The sequence below is a fragment of the Aulonocara sp. 'chitande type north' Nkhata Bay genome, linkage group LG7 (assembly GCF_057382095.1).
Source record: "Aulonocara sp. 'chitande type north' Nkhata Bay isolate Kocher_YH1m ecotype deep benthic linkage group LG7, A_spYH_male_GT1.1, whole genome shotgun sequence".
Taxonomy (NCBI): domain Eukaryota; kingdom Metazoa; phylum Chordata; class Actinopteri; order Cichliformes; family Cichlidae; genus Aulonocara; species Aulonocara sp. 'chitande type north' Nkhata Bay.
The window spans coordinates 63,347,410-63,359,932 of NC_141350.1; the positions used below are offsets into that span (position 1 = coordinate 63,347,410).

The 12,523-nt window shown below is 41.0% G+C and overlaps 1 protein-coding gene across 5 annotated transcripts in view; it reads left to right on the forward strand.

Annotated features, from left to right (window-relative positions):
- Positions 1-12,523, forward strand: part of kiaa1549la (KIAA1549-like a) — a 114,127-nt gene that overhangs the window by 67,079 nt on the left and 34,525 nt on the right. For 4 of the 5 annotated variants that reach the window (XM_086301906.1, XM_086301903.1, XM_086301902.1 and 1 more), the window contains exons 10-12: positions 928-1,099; positions 6,061-6,221; positions 7,989-8,024. In XM_086301906.1, the coding sequence (XP_086158032.1) occupies positions 928-1,099; positions 6,061-6,221; positions 7,989-8,024 (369 nt within the window). The remainder of the gene's footprint in view (positions 1-927; positions 1,100-6,060; positions 6,222-7,988; positions 8,025-12,523) is intronic. The other variant, XM_086301907.1, reaches the window with a different exon arrangement.

Consider the following 12,523-nt stretch of genomic DNA (forward strand, 5'->3'; position numbering starts at 1 on the left):
CAGCGGGGACGGGTTTCAAAACTGTTGTTGCGTTCAAGAATGCTGATATTCTGAGCGCATAAACTGCAGGGGAGCATGAAGTACGCTGCCAGAAAACTGACATGGAAAGGGCAAACTTTATGAAAACTGAGACACACTACAATGTCAAACCTTTAAAAGCAGTACCCAAATATTTAAATAAAGTCTTAAATTTGTCATAAATAGGTCTCAAGTGCCAGTAAGTTAATTTTCATTGTGTTTTTCTAGTAAAACCCTGTGTGTGTGTGTGTGTGTGTGTGTGTGTGTGTGTGTGTGTGTGTGTGTGTGTGTGTGTGTGTGTGCATGACTTTTGGGGATTTGTCACCTCCTGGCTCCACTGCTCCATATTGTGCAAATTAAGACAATGTTTGACTCTTCCTGGGCCTTATGCCTTACACACCCGTAAGGTTTTATGGTTGCCATGGATGACCGGTTTTATGCTTGCAAAGTGGAGGAGGGAGAGGCTGGCAGAGAGAGACAGAAAGGGTGGTGCGGGGTGTAGCCAGTGGAGAAATCATCCAGCCATTTAATAACACACATCCCTTCTTCTTATGACAAAATCAAATTACCGGACTTTATTAAACCGTGTAATGTTTGTCAAATTAAAAATGGTGTTTGATGTATGATGAAAGGAAATTGAGATTTCAAGTGACTCAGTTATCCTCGAGTGTCTTCCCCAAGTGTAGTTATCTTCCACCAAATGCTCGACTTGATTAAAGCAACTGAGCTGATTCAGAGTTTTGATTGGGCCACCAGCAAGAATTTTTAATCCTTTGCTCGGTAGAGAGAAAGAGAGTTTGGATTTTGTGTTAAATCTTGCCATATAATATGTTTTATTAGTATGAACTGTGGTAAAACATTTTTTTCTCATATTACTCAAGGTTTTATGACATCCCCATTCTCTTGCAGATGGTGAGCATGCGTAGACTTCCCGGTCCCAAGAACCCAGCAGAGATGACCTACTATGCCCAGCTGAATGGAGCACCCATCTCTGGAACCACAGCTGCTAAGACACTGAGCAGTCTGGACTCCCAGACCATGGCTCTGACCCTGGGATACTTTGTACAAGTCCAGGCTGAACGTAAGCTTCTCATTATACTCCTCCAGTATTCAGTTACATTGTCATATATCATGAATATCAGGGACCAGGCAAGTCACACAAAAGAGGGCTTTATTTATCCCAGTGTCACTATGCATAAAAGCTATTTTAATGTAACAAAATGTAAGTGTCAGTTTTTTGGCTATGACCATGTTGATTGTTGTAGCCAGAAAGCTAGCTAGGGTGCAAGCTAGGCTGAGCAGGCTTAGCTTGTCAAAAACTACCAAAACTGGTAAGTTATAAATTCACCCAGCATAGACTAGTTATGACATATTGGCTATAAAGATCAAAGCTGTTGTTTGGATCAGCCTGTAAACATGCATTGCTGTAAATATGGGCATTTTTGTGGAGACTCATTTTTGAAGCCAGGCTCAAGTGGCCACTTCAGAAACTGCAGTTTTTAGGACTTTGGCTTAGTTTTTCATGCCTGCAGTATAACACTAACATTAGCTTTAAATTGTGTGTATCTTTGTGATAAAAAACAAAACAAAATGTAGAAGGACTTTATTTGTAAATTTGTGAACTAGAGTTGATACAATTGCTTTTCTTGTTACCTCTCCTCTTACAGTTGCTAACTACTAAGTATGCTCGCAAAATATATGCTAAATTAGTAGTATAGTATTGTTATCAACTTAAACCATAGTGGGGTGCAATTTGGGAAATAACAAGCGGGCTATTTTTTTTCCTTAATACCAACTGTATATTTATAGCATAAGTATGAGCTTCCAACAAACACGTTCAGAACCTAAATATATAACCAGTGTTTACAAGAATATTTATATAATAAAAGGTGTCTGTGAAGGTTCTCAGTCATCCAGGTCATCGTAGTCAAAGGAGCTTGCAAAGAAAAGCGTCTGGACTTCTTTAAGTTGCTTGAAGACGTTTCACCTCTCATCCGAGAAGCTTCTTCAGTTCTAAGGTCAAATGAGTTTCCTCCCCAGACGCCTTAATGCCCACTCACATCCTGGGCCATCTGACCTCAGGAATTCGCATGATAAGGTGGGGCCAGGTTTCACAACGAGCTCACCCGAAACTCTGGCTGATTGGGACCCACACCCAGTTTCACACCTTGGCTCAGGCGATTAGAGGATCATCAGGGGGTCCTTTTGTCCCTCTGTGGGGGGGAAACTCCCACTAGGTTTAAATCTGGGACTCCCCACCATTTGACCTTAGAACTGAAGAAGCTTCTCAGATGAGAGGTGAAACGTCTTCAAGCAACTTAAAGAAGTCCAGACGCTTTTCTTTGAAAGCTCCTTTGACTATAATAAAAGGTATTTTTTAAAAGAATTAAATACACAATGTAATAATTGTATTTAGTAAGTTTTGACAAGAAAGATAATGTAAGGAGTTTCAAAACAGGTTTGCTGGTTGTTTGTGGCATTTTTTGGTTTTGTCACAGCTTATTGAGGTGGAAATGCAGTTTTTGGGACAAACACAAGCTTCACAGCCTGTTAAAAAAGCAGCTGTTAAAATTTTTCGGGGTGTTCATCAGGCTGAAAATCTAGTTTTACAAGCAGTGATTTTAGCTCTCTGTAGTTACCTGCTTAGGAATTGCAGCTGCTATAGTAAATTTTGATCTGTTGTTTTAAATCCTTGATGTAAAGGTCCTAAATGAATGCATAATTTGTCAAAGTTGAAATGTGTAATCCAAGTACATATTGATCAACTATTGATGTTTTTGCACAGTAGACGGATTAATGACGGCTGCATTTCACTTTGGAGCGGCTCTACTGTCATGCATGCTGGTTCACTGTCACGGCTTACGGGATCACTTTATGGCAGAGAGTGAAAGATGACTCCATTAAGTTATTAATGTTTCATTAAGTGCTTTTCCTGCTGTGACAAGTCAAAATGTCTGGTGTAAAAAAGATCTGTTCCCATTTGTTCTAACACTTGCAGATTTTAGTCTAGAATTTAGAATTAATTAGCATAAAAATAGGAGCAATGAAGTACGTGGACCTTTTTTTCTTTGAATATTAACACAAATCTTGTCAGTGTGAGATATTATAGACGCAGAATCAACTCACAGAGCACATTTCTCATTTAGTAGCAGTTGTAGAGACCCCACACTGCTAAAACATTCCTCTTTAGGAGAGATCTGCTAAACTTGGGCACAGCAGTGTTGGCTTACTGTGACATTTGGGTTTAAGTCAAGTCAAGTCAAGTTTATTTATAGAGCACATTTAAAAACAACCAAGGCTGACCAAAGTGCTGTACAGTAAATACAGATAAAAATACAATAGAACACAATTTCGTAATAACACCTCGCTGATAAAAATAAAATAAAAATATATAAAACAAATAAATTAAACCTTTCTAAAAGCCAATGAAAAGAGGTGAGTTTTAAGAGCGGTTTTAAAAGTTTCTAGGCTTTTGGAGAGTCTGACGTGAGGAGGTAAACTGTTCCACAGTCTGGGTGCAGCCACAGCAAACGCCCTCTCTCCCTTTGTCTTTAATTTATATCTGGGAACATCTAAAAGCATCAGGTCGGCTGACCTCAAAGATCTCCTGGGGCGATAAGTACTAAGGAGTTCTGACAGGTAAGAAGGTGCAGTGCCATTTAAAACCTTAAAAGCCAGCAATAAGATTTTAAAATCAATCCTAAAGGCAACTGGGAGCCAGTGGAGAGAGCAGAGAACCGGAGTGATGTGGTCTCTTTTTTTTGAACCGGTCAACAGGCGAGCGGCAGCGTTCTGCACCAGTTGAAGGCGATGTAGACAGGAATGATCTAGGCCAGCATAGAGGGAATTGCAGTAGTCTAGCCGTGAAGTAATAAAAGCATGGACCACTCTTTCTAGATCCTAGATCGTTCCTGCAAAGGTAAGACTTGACTTTGGCTAAAATCCGCAGATGATAAAAAGATCCCTTAACTACAGAGCTGATTTGTTTATCAAGTTTAAAAGCATTGTCAAAAATAACACCAAGACTCTTAATGGAAGAAGTGCAATCGGAGGTTAGGGGTCCCAAAAAGTCAAGAGAGAAGTTGGGATCTTTAGGAAGCCCAAACACAATGACTTCAGTTTTGCTTTCATTAAGGTGTAAGAAGTTAAGAGTCATCCAAGTCTTAATGTCAGACAAGCAGGAGAGTAGCGGCTGCAAAGAAACATTGCAGTTCAACCTCAGAGGGAGGTAGATCTGAATATCATCGGCAAAGATGTGGAAGGACACATTATGTTTACGGAGCACATCGCCCAGAGGGAGCAAGTACAGAATAAACAACAGGGGGCCTAGTATGGACCCCTGAGGTACGCCACAGGTTAAAGGAGCTCTGGGAGATGACAGTTCACCAAGGTGAACAGAAAAACTCCTATTATTCAAATAGGACTGGAAAAACTTTAAGACAGTGCCCTTTAAACCGACACAATGTTGAAGGCGGGATAGCAGTATGTTGTGATCAACAGTGTCGAAGGCTGCTGTCAGGTCCAGGGTTACTAAGACAGCAGCACAACCAGAGTCAACAGTTAAAAGCAAATCATTAAAAACTCTCAGAAGGGCGGTTTCTGTGCTATGCCGAGCTCTAAAACCAGACTGGAACTTCTCATAGAGATTGTTATTGTCAAGAAATAGCTGGAGCTGCGTGAGGGCGGCTCGTTCCAGTACTTTAGACAGAAAAGGGAGGTTGGAAATGGGCCTATAGTTAGAGAGTAGGGATGGATCTAGATTAGGCTTTTTAAGGAGAGGTTGAACAACAGCGTGCTTGAAGGGTGTTGGAAAACAACCAGAACTGAGGCAGGCATTGATCAGGACCAGAAGGAAAGGTCCGACTGAGTCCAGAACCTGCTTCAGAAGCCGAGAGGGGATAGCATCGGTGGAACAGTTGGTAGTCTTAACCTTGCAGACTATTTCATGCAGCTGAGAGAGAGAGATTGGTTCGAACTGATTAAAGGCAGAATGGCACAAAGACAAAACACAGGGATTGGAAGGTGAAGATGGAATGACAGACTGCAGGGAGGACTTAAATTAACTTTCAGTTATACTCAGTGCATCTAAAAGAGCTTTGAATGAAATAGAAATAAAATAACGCATAACAGGATTTTCTAAATTAAGAAGACGCTGTAGTTAGATATGCTTTTCAGGTCAGTTTTCTTTGAGTAACTATTGTTCGTATTGTTTGTGCTGGAGAGGACAAAATGTTCCCCCTTACCTTTTCTCCCTCTGAGTTATACAGAAACTGGAAAGACACCAACAACCATGTGTGCCCTTCACAGCTCCTCCACACAGTGTTTGGGCAGGGAGCTGAACACAGTGTTCCTGTAAAATTCATTTGCTTTGCTTTCATGGCCTCAGTGGAAACCATCTACATTAATTCTTGTAATGGAGATGCATCCATTTGGTAAACTGCTGTGTTGAAGAGAAACTCAGAGAAATATGTTATTAGTTCAAAACTCTGGTGAACTTCAAGTTGTTGCCTGATTTTGATATTGGATATACATTCAAAACAAGCAATCCCTGTCATCTAAAAGCTCAGGCTTCAGACTCTCTACACGCTTTATTTTCCCACAGCTTTTTATACTCCTAGATTTTTATGACGTCATAGAGTAGTGATGTCTTTAATATGCTCATCTCTGGCAGACAGCATTGACTGTGTGATTTTAATTCAGTGCCACGTCTCTCTCTCTTAAAACCTCTGGGTCTTATGCAGAAGCCACACCCACCTGCTGTTTAAATTGTTTTACTTGTGCTGAAGAGCCAATCAGATGTTGCCTTGTTTCAGGCAGTGGCTTAGCATCAATGTCCAGCATATTTTGAGCTGTGAATCATGCATAGCCTTGCTAGTGAAGTCCAAGAAGGAAAAACATGGAGGTGGAAAAGAGATTGTTAATGAGGCATCTGGGAAAACCGCCTGAATCAGTTTACCTAATAAGCTCTTGTAAAGATATTTAATTAACTTGTTATACAGTGTATTGTTTTTAATGACTGAACCCATTTGTGTTCGTGTGCAGCTGTGGTAAAGACACCGCCCAGCAACCTGTGGATCATGGCCGTTCTGACGCCTCTCTTCTTATTGATGGTGGTGATCGGAATGGTGGCCTTCATTCTGTGTAAGAGAAACAGGGTCCTTTTTAAAACGGGCGCCTTCAGGACCTTTAAAACTCGATCCAAGGTAAGATTTTATCCCTTTCTCCTGCCTTTATTTATTGCCCTTTGTGTTTGTGTCTGTCCACTTTTTCTCTCCCTTTGCTGCTTTTTCTGCTCCTTTCTCCCCTCCTGCTATAAATACTGCAGCTCAACTGTTGCAGTATTTATAGCAGAAGAGGAAAAAAATAATTAACCTAAAATATCTAAATGTCATTGCTTCACTTTAACAAATCCCAATACTAGAAATTGGATCTTCTAAAATATTACATAACCCTGTTATGAGTGACAAACTGCGCAGAGTAACGAGTGTGTTAAGCCGTTCCTTCAGGTCAGAAAAATGAATCCCATCTGTCCCGGAATTACTCATTTGTTTTCTCACTGCCCAATAGCCCATGGTTACTGCTAATCATGCATGCTGCAAAGACCAAATGACCAAAAGGAAATGGGCAGGCCCTGTTGTGCTAGAAGTGGACCTTAGGGTAATGTTGGCCCTTTCACAATAATAGCATTCAGCCAACATGAGCCAGTGTGAGGTTAAGTAAAAGTCAATCATTTGCAATGGGCATGTTTGTTATGGATTGCTACCAGCTGGGTTTGATCGGGTCAGGTTGACACCGTGCAGCACATGACGCCAGAACAACAGCTGCTGGTGTCACTGCAGTCAGTTAAGTGCTAAACAAGCAGCGAGCCCGCCAGCCTTATTTCTTCAGAAAATTCTTGCAGGGGTGTTCAGAATTTGATCGCCTTTAAGTTCAAATTCGATATCATCATTAGGTCTCCACTCCAGCACATGCATTGACTTGACTTATGGGATGTGGCTGGTTGTAAATCCACGTGAACCATGTTCACATTTCACAGCCCAAAACAAAGCGAAGTGACTCACTGAGTTACTGGAAAAGCCTGCAGATAATTTCCATTATTTGAATTGATTGCAGCCCGTTTGCACCACAGTAGGCTACGGATGTGCACATTAAAGGATAACGCTGACTGATTACAGATATTTCATCATATAGCGTTGGCCATAAATTCAATTCTAAAACTTCTGTACCCACCAAATAGTAAGAAATGAGAAAAAACACTTTATTGGATAAAACTAAAGCTTCATTTGCCTATAATGTTGTTATAAAGTGGCACATAAGTACAGTTTCCAGGGGTTTGTAGACTGTGTTAGGTGGAGGGAAAGTGTAAAAGTTTGCCTTTTATTGTTGCTTTTCCAACCAAATAGGTTTGAATAACCTTGGTTTATAATTTTTCCTACTCTTTGCTCTTTATGATATCAAAGGGAGCTGATATCCCTACAATGGGCATCTCAGGCACACACATCTGGGTGTAATTGCAAAGCCCCACCCAGCTACTTTCCATGGACAGTCCATAATAAAGCAGACTGCCATGTTAAAGGGAGATGAGCTAAAATTCCTTTTTTCACACATTGAATGTTCTTGCCGTGGGTAAAACTCACCATAGCATGAGGTGTTTAGTGATCTTTCACTTAAAAAAGTGTTCAACATATTTTCTTAAATTGAAATACACATTTTTTTTTATAGCTCGACATGGTAGGCATGTCAGAAGTATCCTACTTTGATTGTTTTGCTACTCTTGTTTCATTCTGAACTCGGTGAATACAGCCTTATTAACCCAGATTAGAGTGATGGCCAAAACCGGAACATTTGATGCATTCCTTCCTCACCTATCCACCTGTTTTCTATTCTATTCTATTCTATTCTATTCTATTCTATTCTATTCTATTCTATAATAACCCTTTCCTGACCATTTCCCTCTCTTCCCTGTTTAGACTTCATATCGAAGGGAGGGCAGTTACCACCACCAGGTATTCACTAAGACGCCTGAAAGGTGTATAGCTGACTGATAGAGTCAGTGGATGAATGAATGAGTTGCTGTTATTCTCATTAATTAATAGGGTTTGAACAGTTGCTTGAACTGCTTTGTTGGCTGCTTATCACTCTGTGTTCTGTGTGTCCTTGTTGCCGGGTAAATTCTTGCATGCGGCTGCTGTTCTGTGGACATCACTTTTTCCACCATTCTCATTGGCTACGAGATATCAATAGGAAATTGGAAGGGGGAGCATTGAGAGCAGGTGAAGAAATATCTAAAGCATGCTCAGTGAGATTTAAAATGTTTAGGTTTGAGTTGATAGGCTGATAAAATGCTGGCTCATAAAAACAGCCAAATGAGCTTAATACTATTGGCCTGAAGAAGAATCCATTTTTAACCGGGGCCCATAAATTTGAATTGCAAAAATGAAGCTCAACATCTGCGAATCAAATCGATCTATTTTTATTTTTGTAGCATCCATAAAGAGTGACACAAGCTTGTGTCATCAGCCTTGGCTTATTTGCTATTGCCATTCCCTTTCAGACCGGTTGTTTTATCCTGCTCACATTCTGCAGTGGCACAGCAGGATCCCTGCACACAGACCTCCAACCCATTCCCTTTTTTATATGTGGTTTTTCCACTAAATGATATGATCATGAACTCAAAGCAGAGCAGCAACAGAGCCAACAGATAAAGATGCTTAAAAATGCCTTAAATGACAAAGAACTGTGCAGAGGCCATCAGTGTGGTTAGTGTTACTGCGGTGGAACATATCAGGGTTATTTTGGTCCAGCCTTTCTCATCCTCATCCCTCAAGATGCAAAGCGAGCCGAGGGAACGATGCATGCAGGGGTAGGCGGGATGTCTTTGGTTGGACACGGAGCTAGTATGTGTAGACTCCTCGGAAAATACATGTACGTGTTGGGTTTGAGTGTTTTCCACTTCTTTTAGTATTATATATTAACATTCAAATTTTCCAGCTTCAAGGTTTGTTTGCTTTCGTAACTGTTTGTAAACATTTAATGGGCTGTTTCACAAGAGAGCGCATGAAATATTAAAGAGGCCCAAAATATGAGGTTTTATAAGTGGCGCCGTGAAGCTACAACCACTGTATTTACTCTCTCCCAAACCCGAGCAAGATGTGCATTCAATAAATCAGATAAATATTTAACAGGAGTTAAGTTTGGGAGCTGAAAACTAAAGTTAGAGACTTTCAGTTAGTTTTGGTCTTTTTAAATTATTCTCATGGCGGCATGTATACTGACCAGTCTACATTCAGTACTGGCTGGTGTTTTTTTTAAATCTTTTTTTTTTGTTGCTTACATAAGAAAGGCCAGATGTTAGAAGAAATGATAAAAAAGAGAGTGGGAATGGCGTGCAGTTCTTGTTCTATGCAATCAAGCAGCAACCTCCGGGTTGCCAAAAACTGAAGGTCTTTAAATGGCAACTCGAGGGTCCACAATCTGCCCAGCTTTACAGCAAAAATACACGCTTATATAGACTGTTCCAAAAAACAGTTGTGATTTCAATAACTTACTTTAATGAGATGTAATCAAGGTGGAATATTTTAACTCAACAGTTATTTTATTAGTCGGGTGCCTTGTTCATAATTTTATTGCACTTTGAGGAGTCAGCTGTTTAGTTTCTCTGGTATATACATTTTGATTTGTTTCTCACCACCCAAAGCTAACATCCCAGATGTTATACCTGTGCCCTAACCCTGCATTCTGTCTAATGGCCTGGAGAGGGTGAGGATTGTGGTTGCAACGAAATACCCCCACTTGTATGAACGTCTCCTTGTTTACCTCAGTGAGCACTTTTGTAATGACTTCATGATCTCAGTTGCTAGTTTCAAGTCTTACTGAATACAATAAGATGTTCATTTTGAAAATTATAGTCCCCATTAGAGTCCAAAAGGAGCATAAAGCACGGTACGCATTACTGAGATTAACAGCCTAGCCAGTCCTGCAGAGTGAGTTATTGTAGCACCAAATTCCCTCAGTGTGTTTCCTCATAGGAAGTGTTGTCTTGCTGAGCTACAGTGGGGAAAAAGAAAAACACAAAAGGCAGTTATAAAGTAAAAAGACTGAAATGCTAGAAGACGACTGCTGAATTTGATTAATTTAGCTTGAAAATGTCTAATTTTCAATTTTCAAGAAGAAAGAAGCAGAAGAGCTGATTAGAAGTTACTGGCTGGATTTGTGGTCACACCTTGCAGATCGCATTTACACCCGGCAAAGATCCCATGTTGTCATTTCATTTTTTTCTACAACACATTCTAATTTTAGTGCTTGTGTATACATCTTTAATTTTCCTCCACGGGACATGCAGATATAAATCCCATACAAATTTCAGGCGTAAACGGAGTCCGTGTCTTAAGCTGGCTTGCGTGTGTGTTCTGTTAAGTCATCTGAATACCAAGCAGACTCCATCAAGTTGACCTCCTGTGTGCAACTGTGCCCGCGTGCCCATGTGTGCGTGAACTATTCCCACGCTGTGCAGGACAAGCTAAAGCTGCTGATCAATAGTGTGACTTATATTAGGTCTGCATGTGTGTTTAAGCATTAAAGAGGGATTCTGCTGCTTCCTCCTCACTTTATCACTCTGCTGTGCAGCCGGAACATTCTTCAAAATGGCTTTTCCTCCCTCTGTGCCGCCTTGTATACGCATGAAAGCCTCAGATAGCTGGCCTCCATGTGGAGTACAATAGAGGTGGAATCAGCGAAAGTAGAAGAAATCCATTTTTCATTTGTAAGGTGTTCAGTGAGTGCACAATGCAGTGGCTGCCATTTAAAGGACTGAAGGTAGTTTGCATTTTGCTGCATCATGCCTCGACTGGCCCCCTGAAGGAGTTTATCTAACCGCTGCAGCACCTTGTTGATGTGCAATCAAGCCTTACTTTATTTTTTTTATTATGCATCTAGTCTCTTTTTTTAAATTTTTTTTAAGCGCATCTCTTGCCTGTGCTTCCGCCATCAGCCCTGCTGGAGCTGAATTTAAATCAATATGGCCACAGGGGGAAAAGAGCATATCTTATCCATCTGCTGCACCTCATCAAGCTGCTGTTGGGTATTGCTCTGAGTTAAAATTAGACAAGAGGAGAAGCATCTGTGTGATACTGAAGGGAAAAAAGGGAGGATAATCTGGTGGTGCCACAGAGTCGTGCTCAGAGTGACTTCATATGACATCCTCAAGTGGAAGAAATCCCGGACTTCTTGCTGCTGTCCTCCTCTCTCTCCTCGCCTTCTTTCTTCTGGTGCTGTTCTAAATGGATGTGGAGAAAAACACCATCCATCTCCGACAGAGAGATCAGAGGATCACCCCATAGCACGGGCTTCAAGTCTTCATTAAACTGGGCCCCTCGCGTAAGATGAAAGACGGCCATTTGTTAAGTCAACACACTGTCAGTGGACGTAGGAAATGAGGGAGCGAGATGACAAGGCAGGGAGAATGGGAAAAGAGAAAGTCCTGAAAGGAAGAAAGGGCAGAGACAATTTGAATAGACAGATGTGTGGAAGTGAAAAGAACAGAGAGAAAGAACGATCATGAATCAAATGTGAGCGGTGAAATGTCAGCCTGCTTTTCAAGGTTACATCCCCTCGGCTTTGTCATTTCTGAGAATTCATACTGTCTCCATGCATGACTTTACCCATCACCTGCAGTTCAGTGCCATTTCAGCACCCGTGGCATGAAACCTTATGCCTGTGCTGTGATAATCCACATGCATACTGGTGGAAGGACATATTTGCAACAGCACATCTTGTGCTCCTACCTTGCACGTTGCCCTTTCTTTTCTCCTCATAGGTTATAGGCAAATGAGTGTTTGCACTCTCCATAGGTCTTTCACATGAAAGAGTCAGCAACTGTCAACATACATCAATTCAGTTGGTAGAATATGCGTGTAAAGATGGACTCAATCCATATATATTTATGGCATGGTGAGAGGGCCTACGGTGTAGCGCTCTCTTTCCGTCTCTATCTGAGCTCCTATCACTTTCCCCGGCACTCATCCACGTCTGCAGCCACGTGTGTTGGAGCTTGCTGATGGTACAGCGGTGTGTATGACTGATGAATTATTAACAACGCTGTCAGCTGGATGCACGCATTGCCTAACCTCACACGCACTCAGAATTTAGCATGCATCATCAAATGCATTAGACGTCCCATTTTAGAGCTGCTCGAAATAGAAAAGAGGCGGCAATTTTTATTATTTTTTTCAATCTGGGTTTCATTTACGTGGTTGTGTAACCTAAATTGAAATTTTCTTCCCCCCCCCCACGCTTTAATTTTTTTCACTCCTGCGCGCTAAACGCTTTTTCTTAATTTGAATACAAAGATTGTGTCCAGGCCTTGGAGGCTTTTCAGACTGCTTTTGCTGCCGCCTCTTTTTATGTTCTGTCTCTTTATGCCAAAACCCACTTCAAAGGTGCTGTTAATCTTTTTTTATTTATTTATTTTTCAACTTTTCATTATGCCAGCTCTGGTGTTTGGAGA